The 20,173-nt window shown below is 33.5% G+C and overlaps 2 protein-coding genes across 2 annotated transcripts; one reads left to right on the top strand and one right to left on the bottom strand.

Annotated features, from left to right (window-relative positions):
* The first annotated feature begins 1,252 nt into the window (after positions 1-1,252).
* LOC137615362 (uncharacterized) lies at positions 1,253-5,837 on the top strand. Its single transcript, XM_068345177.1, has 4 exons — positions 1,253-1,358; positions 3,123-3,187; positions 5,060-5,152; positions 5,514-5,837. Coding segments are annotated over exons 1-4 (348 nt in total). The 5' UTR covers positions 1,253-1,356; the 3' UTR covers positions 5,702-5,837.
* Positions 5,838-8,730: 2,893 nt separating this feature from the next.
* On the bottom strand, positions 8,731-12,605 carry LOC137614725 (uncharacterized). Its single transcript, XM_068344399.1, has 4 exons — positions 12,464-12,605; positions 10,774-10,838; positions 10,448-10,537; positions 8,731-9,151 (listed from the first exon to the last, which is right to left on the bottom strand). Coding segments are annotated over exons 1-4 (345 nt in total). The 5' UTR covers positions 12,466-12,605; the 3' UTR covers positions 8,731-8,963.
* Positions 12,606-20,173: the final 7,568 nt, after the last annotated feature.

The following is a 20,173-nucleotide window of genomic DNA, read 5'->3' on the forward strand; positions in this document are numbered from 1 at the left end:
AGAGTCGTGAATGTTTTCCAGTTCAAAGGCATAGAGTCGTGAATGTTTACCAGTTCAAAGGCATAGAGTCGTGAATGTTTTCCAGTTCAAAGGCATAGAGTCGTGACTGTTTTTCAGTTCAAAGGCATAGAGTCGTGAATGTTTTCCAGTTCAAAGGCAAAGAGCCGTGAATGTTTTCCAGTTCAAAGGCATAGAGTCGTGAATGTTTTCCAGTTCAAAGGCATAGAGTCGTGAATGTTTTTCAGTTCAAAGGCATAGAGTCGTGAATGTTTTCCAGTTCAAAGGCAAAGAGCCGTGAATGTTTTCCAGTTCAAAGGCATAGAGTCGTGACTGTTTTCCAGTTCAAAGGCAAAGAGCCGTGAATGTTTTCCAGTCCAAAGGCATAGAGTCGTGAATGTTTTTCAGTTCAAAGGCATAGAGTCGTGACTGTTTACCAGTTCAAAGGCATAGAGTCGTGAATGTTTTCCAGTTCAAAGACATAGAGTCGTGAATGTTTTCCAGTTCAAAGGCATAGAGTCGTGACTGTTTACCAGTTCAAAGGCATAGAGTCGTGAATGTTTTCCAGTTCAAAGACATAGAGTCGTGAATGTTTTTCAGTTCAAAGGCATAGAGTCGTGACTGTTTACCAGTTCAAAGGCATAGAGTCGTGAATGTTTTCCAGTTCAAAGACGTAGAGTCGTGAATGTTTTCCAGTTCAAAGACATAGAGTCGTGACTGTTTTCCAGTTCAAAGACATAGAGTCGTGAATGTTTTCCAGTTTAAAGACGTAGAGTCATGAATGTTTTCCAGTTCAAAGACATAGAGTCGTGAATGTTTTCCAGTTCAAAGGCATAGAGTCGTGAATGTTTTCCAGTTCCACTTGCAAAGTAATATCGATATTGTATAGAGTCTAATGGACTATGAAAAGGTAAAATATCATCATCATATGGATATCATAATTTACTTTTGAAAATATGACTCAGATTAATGAAAGATAAAGCCTGGAAATGACTTTCCGCTTATCAACTATTATCTCGGACCATCTGGTGGTTCTTGACATATTAATTGGTCTGCATATTACAACCTATTCGTGAAAATAGCAGCCTTCTTATTCATTCTCAGTAAATATATTAATCGATTTAAAAACAAATGAATTCTTGCGTTTTTCGTCTTCAAATTACAGAACTTTTCAAACCATAGTGAAATCTACTTAAAAAAAACCCCGAACGTCCTCATAATATAAATGTGCCTTCCTTATCTTATTCTTCTTCAGATAAAGGGTGGAACAAGACCATATGAAAGCCCTCTTTTGAACAGCGTGTCAGAGCACCACAGGATTTCGTCAGCGACAGTCTTTCCACTGATTTTTCCTGCAAGATGTAAGTAATGGGTGAAATTTTCTTTGGTGTAATCATCTTTGGGTGGAATTTTCTCAGGGGGAAATTTTCTCTGGGTGGAATTTTCTTTGGGTGGAATTTTCTTTGGGTGAAATTTTCTGGGGGAAATTTTCTTGGGTGGAATTTTCATGGATGGAATTTTCCTGTCACGCACTAACCAGCTAAGGAATATTGGGCACAGTCCCTTTCAAACAAGTCAATCAAACCCCATTTCTTGAAAGACAAGACTCTGCTGTTCATCTTCATTTCAATCTTCTCTTCACAAGTTAGTTTGGTTGCAGACCATCCGTTGAAGACTCGCCTCCTACAATCTTCCCTTTTTTCTAGAAGCGTTTTGTCGTTATGTTCTCATATCTTTCTTTCTTGCAGTGTTGCCAGATGGGTTAGTCTTAAAATCCCCAAAAACTCATGATAAAAAAATCCCCCAAAATTTCCAAAAATTCCCATTTCCACAAATATATTTTCTTTTGATCATGTAGGCTTTACTAGTATAGAAATTACTCACTATATTTCATATAAGTGCAAGTAAACTAATTTCAACAATATAAATGTTTACTCATCTTTGTTTCTTTTTTATAGAAATTTGTACAGAATATCCCTATCAGACATCCAAAATCCCCAAATCTAGGGATAAATCCCCGTATCTGGCACCACTGCTTTCTTGCTATTTAACTTTTTCATATATAACAACAGTAGCACGTTTAATTGGGGGTCTGGTTTTCTTTCCTATGAAAAATATATAGATACATATAATACTATGGTACAGTTGGCTTCATTAATTCGGTACACTGACGTCGTCCTTAGCTTCCCATGAAGTGTACCAGAACTAATGAAGCCAACTGTACGTGAAGGTTTTGCTCCCAACGGCCGAGAGGATGAGTAGTTCTTTGAAGATGTATAAGAATGAGGTTGCCAGCCCCTTTACCATTTTCCACTTTAGCTGCGATCTACAGCAGTCAACATAACTGAGGTATTTTGCTGTCAATCAAGACTTAGGAAGAATGTATTCTATGCGTAAAAATTACGTATATACACATATACATACATACATGCATATATATATATATATATATATATATATATATATATATATATATATATATACATATGCATATTATTATTATTATTATTATTATTATTATTATTATTAGCTACGCTACAATCCTAGTTGGAGAAGTAGGATACTATAAGCCCAAAAAGGGAAAATATCCCCGTGAGGAAAGGCAATAAACAAACAGATAGATTAGTGTGCCTGAGTGTACCCTCAAGAGAGAGAACTCAACTTAAGATGGTGGAAGGCACTTTAGTCTAAAAACGCTTTGGTTTAAAGGCACTTTGGTCTAAAAGCACTTTAGTCTAAAGCAACTTTTATGTTAATAGCCGTTCTTTTACCTAATGATTAATTTGGCATAAACCTAACGCAACCTAACCTAACCTAAAAGAACGGCTATCAACACAAAGGTCCTTTAGACTGAATTGCTTTTAGACCAAAGTGCCGTTAGACCAAAGTGCTTTTAGACCAAAGGGCCTTAGACTCAAGTGCTTTTAGACCAAAGTACTTCAGACGAAAGTGATTTAGACGAAAAGGCTTTAGACGATTGATTGATTTAAAGTTTTCAGGGCTTTAGACGAAAAGTCTTTAGACAAAAGAGCTTTAGACGAAAAGGCTTTAGACAAAAGTGATTTAGACGAAATGGTCGTATCCCACACAGATATGTACAATAAAAGTAATTTTCCTTTCCATAGGCCTGTGGTCACTACGAAGACAGTGTTCGCTGTTGGTCTGGTGGTATTTGCCGTCTTCCAGATGGGTAAGTGTTGCTTTTTGAGTCTTAAAGGTGGTTACCTCATTGAAGGTATTGGCAATGAAATTAGTGCGTTTGTAATTCATTTATATATCTATATGCAGTATTTGTACACACAAACACACACGCGCACGCAGTCATAAACACAGACACACATGTATGTATGTGTATATATAATTTATATATATATATATATATATATATATATATATATATATATATAGATATATATATATATATATATATATATATATATATATATATATATATATATATATATAGATATATATATATATATATATATATCTATATATATATATATATATATATATATATATATATATATATATATATATATATATATATATATATATCAGTTTATGCATTTACACATAATCGTACATCTATGCATTTAAATACAACTTCCAAAAATTCCATTTTCTTTAATTTCCCAAATTTCTATTTTCTTAAATTCCAAAATTATCATTTTCTTTGCCTCCAAAAAATTTTAATTTCTTCATTTCCAAAATTTCTATTTTATTCAATTTCCAAAAGTTTTATTTTCTTAAATTCAAATATTTCTATTTTCCTTAACTTCCAAATTTTCTATTTGCTTAAACTTCCAAAATTTCGATTTCCTTAAATTCCAAAATTTCGATTTTCTTAAATTCCAATATTTTTATTTTCTTTAACTTCCAAAATTTATATTTTCTTAAACTTCCAAACTTTCTATTTCCTTAAATTCCGAAATTTCTATTTTCTTTAACTTCCAAAATTTCTACTTATTAACTTCTGAAAATTTTATTTTCTTTTAACTTTCCTTGACATCCAAGATTTCTATCTTTTTAACTTCCAAAATTTCTATTTTCTTTAATTCCAATTTTTTTCTTTAACTTCCAAAATTTCTATTTTCTTTAATTCCAAATTTTTTATTTTCTTCAACATGCAAAATTTCTATTTACTTTACCTTCCAAAAACTTGTATATTGTTAAAAACCAAAATTTCGATTTCCTTCAACTTTCAAAAGATAAAATGTAATTGAGCCACGTAGAAATAGTTCTTCAAATACATTTCTTCTTCTTCCTTTACTCTGTATACATATACTCTAAAGTATAACGTTATATATTGATAATGCAATAGCTCACCTTATGCAAGGACTTGTATATTTTCTTTGCCTTATATCTTGTCTGGTTCGTCCTATGAGTAATAGAATTTAGAGATTGATTATTATTATTATTATTATTATTATTATTATTATTATTATTATTATTATTATTATTATTATTATCATTATTATTACCTCCGCCCACGAAGTTGGAAGGAGGTTGTTTGTTTGTTTGTGAACATCTTCTTGGCCACAGTTTTACTCATAGAGTATTGAAACTCTCAGGGATTAATGTTCATGTTAAGACGTGGAGGTGATTCAATTTTGAAAGTCCTAGGTCAAGGGTCAAGGTTAAGGTCGAGCAAAAGGTTGACTGAATTAACCCTAACCTTAACCCCAACTTCGCACATGGTTGTCACACATACTTCTAATACGCCTACGGTCTAAATTGGTTCTTGGAAAGGCAAGCTGGTTTCAAGAAATAAGTTGCTGTGGCGGAGGTCTGCTCTCTAATAGTGCTTTTCTAGTTATTATCATTGTTATCATCATTATAATCATCATCATCATCATCATTATTATTATCATTATTATTATTATCATTATTATCATTATCTAAGCTACAACCCTAGTTGGAAAAGCAGACGCAATGAGCCCAAGAGGTCCAACAGGGAAAAGAGCCCAAGGAGGAAAGGGAATAAGGAAACATAGAAAGTGCCAGTTACTCGTGCCTAATGAGATTATGACCAGAAATAATTTCCTCATTTTTTTCACAGGTTATGGCTTGAAATGCTACTCAGGAGTTGATGACCTAATGATAGAAATACCATGTATAGGGGGATCATGCTTGAGGGATGAAATTAATTCACGTGAGTTATATTGATTAGTTTGGAAAGAAATTTTCCTCTTTGCGGAACACAGCAAAATACGTAAATTTCTATATCTTATTACTGTTGTCAGAAAATTGTTGAATTAATTTTGAAGCAGATGTAAACAATTATAATATATAATAGGAATTTTTCAAAATGTTTGATTTTTAAGAAATTTATAGAATATATTTTGCTAAATGATAATGAAGTTGAATAAAGCTATAGTATCAAAATGCCCTTAAAATCCCATTTTTAAAGTTAATATCCTTAAAATAAGAATATTATGACACTTTGAGGCCAAGGTAGAGGCTGAACCTAGAAACTACCTTATTTACATTTCGTTGAATTTCATTCCTAACAGAATATGGAGACGCTGTATCATATGACTGTTATCCAAGGAAAGTTGCTGAAAATTGTACCACTTACTTATTGGGTGGAGACTCCCTCATCGAGTGTTTTTGCAACACTGATTTATGCAATAGTTCTGGTGTAACAACCTTGGCTCTACCTCTCCTCCTGGGATCCCTCCTCCTAAAGTTGTTTATGTGAAAGCTTCTTATGGAGATAATGAGATCATTATTGAAGGAAGTGAGAAAAAGTACTTTTTAAAAAGCTTTCTTGATAGTTTTTCTTTACTTAAATGAAATAAAAATTCTTATTTAATCAAATAAACTCTTTGATATATTCATGTGTTTAATTTAGTCTCCAAACTTTTGTAGGAATTTTCCAAGTCCGGTATACAGATGAAAATGATTTTTGATCAGAGGAGCTATATGTTCACTAATTACTGAATATTTTTTTTTATTTTTTCTAAAAAAAAATCATGGCTGAATTAAAGATTTGAAACATTACTTTATATCTAGATCTTTTTTTCCTTGTGTTTTTTATCAACAAAACCACACCAAGATAAACCATCATCCTTTGCATACACTCTTCTTTAACTTCTCTGTTGATTTGGTACTGTGACGAGTCAAGCGTAGGTTGTGATCCAAAGGCGAGATGAATGCAACTGAATACTTTATTGTAGACACATCGAGTATATATACACACTAGGTCCCGTCAAGAAGGACACAAAATACAAACATTCTATTTCTTGTCCAACCGGCAACCTTCTTCTTCTTCTTTAGATTGCCCGGAGCTTCTCTCCGGACAGGGGCTTTTTTGACGGTTCGTCTAGCCCCTAGGTGGTTTCCCTTGGGGGAAGGTGTGGTGAAACCGGCAACCGGTTCTGTTAACAGTTAACAATGAAATAAGCAGACAGGTTAATACAAATTGATGTCAGTGTGAGGGGAGAGCGAAGATACAAAGGATAATATATACAAAAAGAGAGAAATGTCGTTACTATGTACGATCGTGTGACACACGGGTGGTACAGTATCATAGTGTAGAAAGTGTATAAGTGTATAGTTTGTATAGTTTGTACCATTATCCGAGCGTGATCTCATCGACATTCACAGAAAGAAATGCTATAATTTAGATTGGCATAAAACTACTTTCCCCTTACACAGAACAGATGTGGAACCTTCAGTTAACACGATGTAAAATAGGAGTAAAGGGTGTGGTGACCCATATGGTAACGTCCCTGACTGGTGAACACCAGACTGGGGTTCGAGGTCAGCTCAAACTCGTCATTTTCTTTGGTCACCATCCTTGTGAGCTACGGAAAGGGTGTTTGAGGGAGCCTATAGGTCTATCTGCTGAGTCATCAGCAGCCATTGCCTGGCCCTCTTTAGTCCTAGCTTGGGTGGAGAGGGGTCTTGGGCACGGATCATATGTATATATGGTCAGTCTCTAGGGCATTGTCCTCCTCGATAAGGCAATGTCACTCTCCCTTGCCTCTGCCATTCATGAGTGGCCTTTATACCAAGGAGGTTATGCTTTTTAAAGGTTTAAAGGTTTAAAGGTCGCTCATGAATGGCAGAGGCAAGGGACAGGGACATTGCCCTAGCAATCAGGACAATTCCCTAGAGACTGACCATATATTATATGATAAGCGCCCAAGCCTCCTCTCCACCCAAGCTAAGACCAGGGAGGGCCAGGCAGTGGCTGCTGATGACTCATCAGATAGACCTATAGGCTCCCCCAAAACCCCCAACCTTAGCTCACAAGGATGGTAAGGTTGCAGACACTAATGGCACTAACGAGTCTGAGCGGGACTCGAACCCCCGACTGGCAAACACCAGGCAGAGACGTTACCAATCTTTGTCTGCGTGTCTTTTTATATAGGATTACGTGAAAACAACGCAACGAATTCTGACATAATTTCAGCAGATACTTCTTAGGTCATGAACGATTCCATTAAATTTGTGAGATGATCCGGATCCGGGTTTGGATTCTAGAACCAGATTTGCATTTTTCATAATATTAAAGAACAGGATTTTTTCCCTTAGAATATTAGGTCATGGACGACACCATCAAATTTTGGAAATGATCCGGATCCGGATCCGGATTCTATATCCGGATTTTTATTTATCCTCAATTAAAGATCACGTCAAAACAAATTAACGGATTTAACGAAATTTCCACCCCAGATAGATCTTATCATGGACGACTCCATTAACCTTTGACGGAGGTCAGAAATCTCTGATTGCTCTTGTTATCATTATCTTTGTTATCTTTATTAAAGCCAGCCCAGGCTTAGAACGGGTTCTTGCCTTGTTGCCGATCATCATTGCGGCCCTCCGGACTCTAACCAACCAAGAGATATTCAGCTTGTCTGTCACGACTTTGTAGGTGTTGGACGTATCTTTATCCGTCGGTTTATGATCTGATTTTTAAACTTTAATACCAGAGGAAGGAGTCCAAAATATAGCAAAGTTGAAATCGAAATCCCACAAAAGACTGTATATATATATATATATATATATATATATATATATATATATATATATATATATATATATATATAATATATATATATATATATATATATATATATAGAGAGAGAGAGAGAGAGAGAGAGAGAGAGAGAGAGAGAGAGAGAGAGAGAGAGAGAGAGAGAGATACATATATATATATATATATATATATATATATATATGTATATATATGTATATATATATATATATATATATATGTATATACATGTATATATATAATATATATGTATATATATATATATATGTATATACATGTGTATATATAATATATATATATATATATATATATATATATATATATATATATATATGTCTCTTTCTTGACAAAGGATTTTTGGAACGTCGTTTCTACAACTGTCAAACCGTGTCGTATGAGAGTGAAATTTCGAAGGAAGAACTTTCACAATTTGTGCTTTTCTCTTTTTTTATTACCAAGTTGACAAAAGGAATAAACTGACGCACTGGGCAATTAATCAGAATCTAAAACACATTCCAAACTTATTTGTAATTTTTTCAGCAGATAATAAATATGTAATCTTTGCTAGTAAATATATCAATTCAATCCCCTGCTAGATCTCATGCATAGTTTTTTTTCTCGTTTTGAATGACAGAAATCCGTATATATATATACTCTTAAATTTATGTATATAATCATTAAGAAAATGTAGATGATTAAGAGGGCATTAATAAAATTGCTAATGGTTGCTAGGGCCTTTATTAATGTTCTAGGATCCCTAAAGTGTAATACATATATTTATGTTGAGGCAAAATTATGATCATACATATTAATTTTTTAGTTACCCAATCTTAACTTGCTCTAATTAATCATTTGAAAGTAAATTCAAATGTTATTTAGTCACGTAAACAATTCTACCTTTATTTTCTAAAACTCTTTCCTTTCCTCTTTTCTGCAATAAGTTTTCTGGTATTCGTTAAAGAATCATCTTCACGAAGAGTGACCCCAGTAAGAACGGGAGAGCCAAGGCGACCATCCGCGAACTGTTGCACAAGTCTTCGCTGCAATAGCAATCCGTGGTGGTGACCTTATCGCTTACCTTGACAGTACAGTTATTAGGTTTCTTTTCGGGACAACAGGTGTACTCCGTTGAATCCTCTGAACCTGGGGGGAAGACAGTAAATTGTGAGTGAATGCAGGTTTCTTTAATGCTCTAAACATAGACGGACTAGATAGGGGGGCTGGGGGACGGCTTCAGTCCCCATGATTTTGGCAGACCCAATTTTTTTCGGGCAGAGAAGCCTGTGCAGGACTATTCAACTGTCTGATAGTGAATGCTGACCCAGTCCTCGAGTGTTTTAGTTAGATAGGCACTGGGCATCACAACTAACTGGCTATCCTTTGATGAATCTAGCCAATGAATCTCCTAGAGATTTAGTCAGTGTATGGACGACTGGCGAAATCTAACCAAAGCCCTTTGCATCAATAGTCGTGGGAGGAGATAATGATGATATAAGTGTGTGTGTGTGTGTGTGTGTGTGTGTGTGTGTGTGTGTGTGTACTTATATAATTGCTTGGATTTATAGGAAAAAATTATATCCAGATGAGAATGGCCCCGTGCGCTTATGTCTGAACGTGAGGGATAGCCAGTAATTTGTGAGTGAATCGTAGTTTCCAGTTGGGTCACACTAAAAAAAGCGGAGACTTGAAAAAGATTTAATGAATTCATGAGGAAACAGGACTCTGGGATTAATAGACATCTGAACTGCTAGTTGTAAAATGTTGGCTATTTGATTAAGAAATTCTATATTTCTAATCGAATTAAAGCCTTTAGGAAATGTAAATTTCTTAGATACTCTAATTATTACTCGCTACTTTTTATGCAAAAGCCTAAGAGAGAGAGAGAGAGAGAGAGAGAGAGAGAGAGAGAGAGAGAGAGAGAGAGAGAGAGAGAGAGAGAGAGAGAGAGAGAGAGAGAGAGATCTGATACATCAGATTTAAGAAATAAAAACAATAACCATGCAATGAGAAACTGAAAATGACACTAGTCCCTTTCTGAGTGGGGATATCTTAGTAAAAGAGTTTACGCATCACCATGTTTACCAAAGCTATACTAGTTAGGCCACCCATACTAGGTTGGTTTGCTTTGAGCAATCAGAAAAAAATCTCTCACCATCAACAGTCCAGCGTGGTGATAAAAACTGAACAAACCCCAGGCATGACTAAGGACATAGCTGAGGCATTTATCCTGCAGTGTACTAGAAACGGCTGCATTTGTTGTTGTTGATGTTGTTGTTGTTGTTGTATACTTTATATTAGCATATATGTGTATATGTGTCTATGAGAGCGCGAGTGTTTTGTAAATCACCCTGAGTGTAATCAATTCGATTTAAGGAAATCTAGATCTGCAACTTAACTATTTTCTTTTGAACGACACTTTAGAAATGTAAAATAACTAACCTCCTTCCATGACGAATTTCCTGCATGAACCTGAACAAGAAATATTCTTAACTGCAGTCAGGTTTCCTTCGAAACATTGGATGCAGTCCCCTGAAAAAAATAGAATAAAAGGAAAAATTGAAGATGAACTATATTTTACCTCAGTAGATTTGCATTGTCATTATTATTGCTTATAGATCAACCTTTTTTTTTTTTCTTTACAAGCCAAAGAGTTCATTCATCTGATGTTCAGGCTACCGCAGAATAAGTAGATTAAGAATGATTATGAAATCGCAAGACAAAATTAGGGCACGAGATAAAACGAATAATGGCACACGAAGTCTTACCAATCTGGAAGAACACAATTACCACCAGAGACACGACGAACCATTTCGACTTCGATAAAGAGATCCTGTGGGGAGAGATATATTGTTCATGAAAAATAAATGAGAGAGGCAAACAGATTCGACACCATCACCTGCAAGATATTGATTACGATTAAAGGGCTCAGAATATTATGATTATTATGATTATTATTTATTTTAATATTACTCTTCTTAAAATATTTTGTTTTTCCTTAATTTTCCTTTCCTCACTGGGTGTGTTTTCCCTGTTGGAGCCCTTGGGCTTATATCATCCTGCTTTTCCAACTAGGGTTGTAGCCTAGCAAGTAATAATAATAATAATGATAATAATAATAATAATAATAATAATAATAATAATAATAATAATAATAATAATAGGGGACCCTCATTTGTCACAGGACTGATTCTGGTAATTACGAAAATAGTTAGATTTTTGGGGGTACATACTTCCTGGTCAACGAAAATCCACATTAATTAAAGAAGTATTTTAGAACAGTGCAAACTAAATGAAATTCATTAATGCTGTTACTCTCGACTGATTTGGCGTATCATATCTTACTTTTATTGTCTCAAAAATACAGTTTTTGGTCATTAACAAGAATTCGGATTTTCATTATATTCTCTTACAGTACAATGCAGTTTTGTATCATAGAGACTTGCTATAGTGAATTTATATTTTCTTTACAATAATGATACGTGTAAATAAAGATTAATGTTAGAATAAATTAACGATACTAAATAAAGAACGACTGTCAAATATGGATTGGTAGCATTCATTAACAATGAAAATACCTAAGAGAAGACGAATGCAATTATTCAAACAGCACGAGAAATGTTATGGGACAAATACCAAGAATTTTAATGTAAATAATGAGTTGTTTAGCTTCTAATTACCTATCAAAGACTGAAATCTGATGATAATAAAAAATAATTTGTTTACGGGCTCCTCTAGGAGCAAGAGGTTGTACTAGCGCATAATTGTCTTAATTCAAAACAGCAACAACAACATGCGTGTTTAATTCTAAATACGTCATTGAAAATGACCACTATTTCTAAACTAAGTTGTTAGAATACATTTCATACTTCTAAATACTGTCAGGCAATCGAGAACATGCTCTGGTGACACTAACATTGGCGTCATAAGTACTTTGAAATACATACTCTGTATTAAAAATCTAATTTCGATCCAGATTCATAAATGATTTATTTGCATTGTTCATAATATTTCAATAAAGATTTCCTCATATTTTAGGTACTCTAACAAATATCTATAATTAGAAATTCAAATAATATTGGCTTTTCATTAGCATTTTTCTTAAAATTAATATTCAAATATTTTATGAGTATTATCAGAACACTGATTAATTAAAATCTCTCTTAACATTCATTCAATACACTTTTATTTAAAAATGCACCTATGCCATACGTTTGTTAGATTTAAAGAAAAAATAGATATTAAACATCTCGAAATTCTTGTTTAACAAATAAACTCTCGATATATTTATGTATTTGATTTATTCACCAAATTTGTTTCTGGTAATTATCCTGATTTGCAATGCAGATGAAAATAATTTTTGATCAGGGGAGCTAGTCCATACTCGCTTATTTCTGGATCATTTTCCAATTCTTCTAATAATAATTCATGGATGAAACCAAACAAAACAAAACTTACATTGTTTCCCCAATACCTAAAAGTAAGCAAGCGAGAGAGAGAGATAGAGAGAGACAGAGCGAGAGAAAGAGGGGATTGGATTGGTGTAACCTCCGACGTCAAGAGAATACTGTTGGCCCCTCTCAGCTGACCCTCTGAAATGAAAAAAAGAGCCCAGAAACGCCCATATTGATAAGGCTTATCTGGAGAGGGGAAGGAAGCAAAAATGACTCGAGTGGTACTTATCGTGTTTGGGTAACGCCTCGGCGCATGTGACGTTATCTCTCAGTTGATGCAATATGCAACGCTGTGATTAGGACCATATGCAAAGAGATATGCATACACCTACATTATCGATATTTATACACACACACACACTCTATATATATATATATATATATATATATATATATATATATATATATATATATATATATACATACATATGTATATATACATATATATACATTTATATATATATCTGCGTGTGTATGTGTGTGTATGTAGCATTACGCTATAGAACTCCTCCCGCATTAATAAATGGCGATGATCTCTCCTACATACACAAGCACACACACCTTATATACACACCGCCATATGGTGTATATATGTATACATATTCCATATGTATATTTTAGTAAATACTTATGTATACGGTATAAATGATACTACCCACGTCAGTAAGATGTTAGCTTTAGCGCAGGGTATGGTCATCAATTAGATGTGTGACTAAAAATAAGCCAAGCCCTGTACTAGCCGATAAGCCCTGTCCATACGATCGAGCATGCCCGACGGGCAAACAGTGATACCAGACCGCCCTACCAGGATATAATACTATAGAATAGCAGAAGAGAGGGGTACGATTTCAATTGCTACAATGACCTCCCAATTCCTTATTTTCTTCAGATTTCTCTGAATTTCCATTCCAGCTGGCATTCTCAAATCCAAGGGAAAATAGAACCCTTTTGAATCAAAGACTTTTTGTCTGAGGACTAAGTTACGTGTATTAGTATGTTGTGGAAATTTTCGACATTGTAGTCAAACTGTCTTTGCTCAGACAGCATCTTTAACGTTTAAAACGCTTCCAGAAGTATAAAATTACTACCAGATTTATGTGACCGTCTTGTTTTTCTGAGGACGTAGACGCGTGTGTAGGAGTATGTTGTGGAAGTTTTCTACATTGTAGTCAAATCATTTATTTTGTAGTGACCTTTTTTTGGGGTCAAGTCCCTCTAGGAGAAAGAACCAAATTATGCAGACGTATATTTATCATGCCCAATGACAAATCGAATTTACACACCTCTTTCTATGGTTACATGCAAATTCCTTCCATGAAAATTCCACCCAGAAGATAACACCCAAATAAAATTCCACACAAAATATCACACAAAGAAAATTCCACCCACGAAAACTCCACGCAGAAAATATCACCCAAAGAGAATTCCACCCCCAAAAATTCAATATAGAAAATTCCACCCATTATACTGTTTACTTGTTAATTACTTCCCTGTGCGGAAGTCGGGTGGCTGGAATTTTCTATGGGTGGAATTTTCTATGGATGAAATTTTCTGGGCGGAATTTTCGTTGATGGCACTTGCGTGAATGGAATTTTCCTGTCACGAATTCTATGTTCTGTTCAATTGCATCTGTATATAAACGTTGGAAAGCACTTTTTATTGAAAAAAAAAATTCCAGACGTATTTTCTCGGCAGTGGACAATTACCAAAAAATAAAAAATTAATATATAGTTCATCTGTTTATCTTCCTTTATGTCTTACAAAACATACATAATCCACAAGGGTTTGATTAGATCAATAGGCAAAAACAGTAACGTGAAGCACTGTGAGGAGAATGCTTAAAAATCAAACCAATTTTTTTTCTGATATACAATGAGTATCTACAGTAGAATAATTGTTAGTAGTCCGTTAGAATAATTTATTGCCCTAAAAAATCTAATAACTGCCTTCCAAAGCAAAATCGATCAATCTCAAGACCAGTTTGGCAATATTCTTCTCAGTTTAGTCCCATTTATGTACGTTTAGCATTTTTGCATGAACCGCTTCCATCTACCTGTGTTCTGAGCTTCTGTTACATGAAGTATCTCCACCTCCTTCTTAATCTTCCGCTTCTTCTTCTTATACCTCCATCAGTGTTGCCAGATGAGTTAGTGTAAAAATCCCAAAACTCATGAAAAAAAATCCCCAAAACAACCCAAAAAATCCCCATTTCCACAAATATATTTTCTTCTGATCATGTAGGCTTTACTCATATAGAAATTACTCACCATACTTCATATATGGTGCTATGTAAACTAATTGCAACAATATAAAGCTTTACTAATTTTTTTTTCTTCTTCATAGAAATTTGTACAGAATATCCCCATTAGACACCCAAAATCCCCAAATCTAGGGATAAATCTCCATATCTGGCAACACTGACCTCCATCACCTGGCATTCCTTCTATAATGACTTTCCTCTCTTCTCGGTCTTCCGTCCTGCACTTTCCTTGATATTTCGACTACCTTTGTTGACCCTCTTATACAGTATATTCATTCCTAATCCTATCGGCTCCCTTTAACCAGATATCCATCCTAACATTCTCAGCTATGTTAAGTCCAAATTCGTCTCTGTATTTTTTTTTTTGTATCATTAGTCCAGTAAATATAGGGTTGAACCGGAAAATAATATAACATTATAGAATTTGGTATCAAAAGAAGCGGGTTTTTATGTGGATTAACATATCCAAAATCCTCTCAAAGTGTGCTTGGGGAAAAGTTTTTACAGTTACTTTAATATCTGGTTATTTTTTCAAAATTTAGTCACCCTTTGTATAATTTTAAGATTATCACTAACAGAAAAATGACCCGAGGTGTCTTATGTCCTTTCGTTCTTATTTTATAATTTTGCTTACATCACCAAGAATTGACAAAAATTGAAATTAGGAATTATAAATCTATGGTTGGTGACGTCACTAATGACGTCACCAGCTATTTCCTCTGAAATGTATATATAAATTTAGGTATTGCTTGAATTTCTTGCTATATTATTATTATTTTTATTAACTGCTGAGCTACAACCCTAGTTGGAAAAGCAGGGAAAATAACCCAGTGAGGAAAGGAAACATGAAAAAAATTTTTTTAAGAAGAGTAATAACATTAAAATAAATATCTCCTTTATAAACTATAGAAACGTGAACAAAACAAGAGGAAGAGAAACAAAACAAGAGGAAGAGAAACAAAACAGAACAGGGTGCCCGAGTGTACCCTCAAGCAAGAGAACTCTAACCCAAGACAGTGGAAGACCATGGTACAGAGGCTATTGCACTACCCAAGGCTAGAGAACAATGGTTTGATTTTGGAGCGTCCTTTTCCTAGAAGATCCTTATATTTTTTCCTTTTCCTTTCTTTTCCTGTTCTCTTATTTGCAGCTTTCTGGGTATTTTAGGTAACAGCACTAGAAAGAGCAAAATAAAAAGTAGAACTAAACTGATCCTATCGGGGTTGGAGGTTCAAATTCTATATTTGTTATAAGTAAACTTACAGTTTTCCACTTAGAATTTTTATAGCAGAATACATTTTAGAAGATTGTGATTGCAAATTACTGTTTAGAAGATTTTGAGTGCAGAATACTTTTTTTAGAAGATTATGATTGCAAAATACGTTTTAGAAGATTTTGATCATAAAATATGTTTTAGAATATTTTGATTGCAGAATACTTTTTTTAGAAGATTTTCATTGCAAAATACTGTTTAGAAGATTTTGATTGCAAAATACGTTTTAGAAGATTTTGATTGCAGAATACTTTTCAGAAGATTTTGATTGCAGAATACTTTTTATAAGATTTGGATTGCAAAATACGTTTCCGAAGATTTTGATTGCAGAATACTCTTTTAGAAGATTTTTTATTGCAGAATACTTTTTAGAAGATTTTGATTGCAGAATACGTTTTAGAATATTTTGATTGCAGAATATATTTTTAAAAGATTTTTATGACAGTACTTTTTAGAAGATTTTGATTGCAAAATACGTTTTAGAAGATTTTGATTGCAGAATACATTTTTAGAAGATTTTTATGACAGAGTACTTTTTAGAAGATTTTGATAGCAAAATACGTTTTAGAAGATTTTGATTGCAGAATACATTTTTAGAAGATTTTTATGACAGAGTACTTTTTAGAAGATTTTGATTGCAAAATACGTTTTAGAAGATTTTGATTGCAGAATACATTTTTAGAAGATTTTTATGACAGAGTACTTTTTAGAAGATTTTGATTGCAAAATACGTTTTAGAAGATTTTGATTGCAGAATACATTTTTAGAAGATTTTTATGACAGAGTACTTTTTAGAAGATTTTGATTGCAAAATACGTTTTAGAAGATTTTGATTGCAGAATACATTTTTAGAAGATTTTTATGACAGAGTACTTTTTAGAAGATTTTGATTACAAAATACGTTTTAGAAGATTTTGATTGCAGAATACATTTTTAGAAGATTTTTATGACAGAGTACATTTAGGAGATTTTGATTGCAGAATACATTTTTAGAAGATTTTGACTACAGAGTACTTTTTAGAAGATTTTTATTGCAAAATACGTTTCCATTTGCTGAAATATTGCATTTTATATGAATATATCTTTATCTGAAAGTAAGTTTCATTCACATCATGAGTTTTTTCAGTTTTCAGTCATGGCTGATAAAGACTTCGGTGATGAAAATCATGTGGTATGCCTAAAAAGCTTTAGAAAAAGTTGCGGTGGGTACAAAAGAACTAGGGTACATACTTTGCTGCATTATTGCAAATTTAGTGAATGTCCTCAAGCATTGAAAAAGCAGATTCATTTGAGGCAATATATGTAAAATATCCCTGCCCCTCAAAAAAAAAAATCAAGTAAAATAGCTGGACGTAGGATAATAATATAATTAATTCTACACTTTATGACATTCAAGAACATGGTAACCGGTTTTCTAGTACAACAAGTAAAAGTAACACCTCCCAACATCATGCCAAGATTGGGCTGCACTGCGGGAGCGACAGTGATCTCTCTCCTTTTTCTTCCTTGCGTAGAACTTCCGGAGTACGCAAGCGCACAACAGCTAAATACCACATTGCTGGATCTGTAAATTTTACAGTTCCATACAAACATTTTTGTATTTTTTTTTTATAAACTGAAGGATGCCTACTGACATTAATCTTAAGGATTATAAAATGTACACATACAAAGAAAGAATTAAAGAAAAAAACATTACATTGAATAGAATTGATCACATAAAGAGCAAAAAGGGGGTGCTGCAGTTTCCATAGTGCCTATACACGAGCCACCACTGCTTGGATAAAATGTGACGGTGTCTGATTCATCATCATGTGGTAAGTCAAGACTCGATTCGTCATCAATTCGAGGGTTTTATTGTATCAATTGCAAAATCGATAATGCCCATTTAGCATCAAATACTTCCTGACATTTCATACAAGTTAAGCCGGTTAAACTCGTCGGAGTTAATGGCTCCGAGTGATAAGCAATAACTAATTAATGGATGATAAGGATAAAATCAAACAAAGATTTGATAAGCGATTCGTCACATGAAACTTCACCATGCTTTACGTTTTTTTTTTTTTTTTTTTTTTTTTTTTTTTGTGATGTTGAAATTTGTATATTTCTTCATAAAAATTGCTTGCTAACGTTGAATAAAACTTTTATTGTTTTTTTTTCTATTTGGCAATGCAATGTTTATTATCATAAGATAGTACTCGATTGTTTCAGTAACTCTTAAAGGTTTACCTAGATTGTTTGTTTGTCTTTCATTTGATTACTACTTCCTGTTAATTGTATACTGTAAATATTTAATTAATTCACTCAGCACTTGATTGAATAAACAGCACCATATTCCATTCTACAGGCAGTAGGCAAAAGGTGCTTGAAGTAATATAGTATTTGGATACATCAGTTATACCTATAATAATACGCTAAACCTGTCTTTTATTCATGGAGGGTCGGGCAGTCTCAAGAAAAATATCACCGAATTTTGCAAGCGATCGAAAAGTTCTACATTTGTTCAGCTAAAAGATTTCTCGCCGCTGAGAGGTAACTATTTTTTCATTTGGATTTTTTTTTTCCATGCACATGTAACGTTCAGCGATATTATTATTATTATTATTATTATTATTATTATTATTATTATTATTATTATTATTATTATTATTATTATTATTATTATTATTATTATTTTTATTATTATTATTAGCCAAACTACAACCCTAGTTGGAAAAGCAAGATGCTATAATGCCAAGGGCTCCAACAGGGAAAAATAGCCCAGTGATTAAAGGAAATAAGGAAATAAATAAATGATGAGAACAAATTAACAATAAATCATTCTAAAAACAGTAACAACGTCAAAACAGATATGTCATATATAAACTATAAAAAGACTTATGTCAGCCTGTTCAACATAAAAAAAATTTGTTGCAACTTTGAACTTTTGAAGTTCTACTGATGCAACTACCCGATTAGGAACATTCCACAACTTGGTCACAGCCGGAATAAAACTTCTAGAATACGGTGTAGTATTGAGCCTCATGATGGAGAAGGTCTGGCTATTAGAATTAACTGCCTGCCTAGTATTACGAACAGGATGGAATTGATAATCATAATCGTCAAAACTTAACGGAATAATCCTTACATGAGATATCCTGACCCATCTCCCAACCGGGCTAACTTCCAGAGGCATAAAATTTCACAAAATGCAATGCAATAAAAATTGGCATTGGTTTATTATTGCATATCTCATCTTTTTTTTCTTTTTTTTTTTTTTACCGATGTCAAAAGTGTAAGATCACTGTACCCTTATTGTAACTCTGTATATGGCTTTTGCTGAAATAAAGATTATTATTATTATTATTATTATTATTATTATTATTATTATTATTATTATTATTATTATTAATACATAAGAGAATATATGAGTTATACATATTCTATTACTTGATAATACTTCTGCTAATCCATTATAGCAAGATGACTTAGACCAACATAAGCAACAGTGACACAGAATAGCTTGGGACAGAAGTCTGTGGAGGAACCTGGGGAAGGCCTACATCCAACAAAGGACTTTTGAAGGCTGAAATGATGATGATGATGATCCAGTGTTGATGACCATAGTTCCTGTAACGTCAGTTTCTTGTATCAAATTGAGAAATAGCAACATTCTTCTCCCGGTTGAGAGATTGAGAGGTTGTCCGACAAGTGAGTTATTCCTTATAAATCGTATTTCCTAAATTATCAAGGCTGTACATCTATTTCTTTTTCCTACTTTCAAGACGGGCAAGAAAACAATCATTAGTCTTTAAAGTTTAGATTTCAAGGAGTTTGAATTTTCACATAAAGAAATTTTTTGATGAAAATGAAAACCTGATATTTCTCTCTCTCTCTCTCTCTCTCTCTCTCTCTCTCTCTCTCTCTCTCTCTCTCTCTCTCTCTCTCTCTCTCTCTGTGATTTGTTTACCTTCTCTAGTTTAGTCGAAGGTCCTGAATTCGTATAAGAACACGGGTACTCCCTCTTAGCTATATGCAGTTCAATAACGATGTCAAAAGGACATTCATCAGAAGACTATTTTAGTCGCAAGACAAACGAACATAGGGTGGTGCTTTGATGAATGCCTTTGTTTATTCTTTGAATATATGTACATACAACAACAACAAATGTCGTAGTCTCTAGCGCAGGACAAAACCCTCAGACA

The sequence above is a fragment of the Palaemon carinicauda genome, chromosome 21 (genome assembly GCF_036898095.1).
Source record: "Palaemon carinicauda isolate YSFRI2023 chromosome 21, ASM3689809v2, whole genome shotgun sequence".
In the NCBI taxonomy this organism is placed as follows: domain Eukaryota; kingdom Metazoa; phylum Arthropoda; class Malacostraca; order Decapoda; family Palaemonidae; genus Palaemon; species Palaemon carinicauda.

Bases quoted from the DNA above. Each gene is read 5' to 3' on its own strand.
- LOC137615362 (XM_068345177.1), top strand. The intron at 3,188-5,059 runs GTAAGTGTTGCT...TTTTTTTCACAG, and splicing joins ATTTGCCGTCTTCCAGATGG to GTTATGGCTTGAAATGCTAC. The intron at 5,153-5,513 runs GTGAGTTATATT...CATTCCTAACAG, and splicing joins GAGGGATGAAATTAATTCAC to AATATGGAGACGCTGTATCA.
- LOC137614725 (XM_068344399.1), bottom strand. The intron at 10,538-10,773 runs GTAAGACTTCGT...TATTTTTTTCAG, and splicing joins AATTGTGTTCTTCCAGATTG to GGGACTGCATCCAATGTTTC. The intron at 9,152-10,447 runs GTTAGTTATTTT...TCTTCCCCCCAG, and splicing joins GAAATTCGTCATGGAAGGAG to GTTCAGAGGATTCAACGGAG.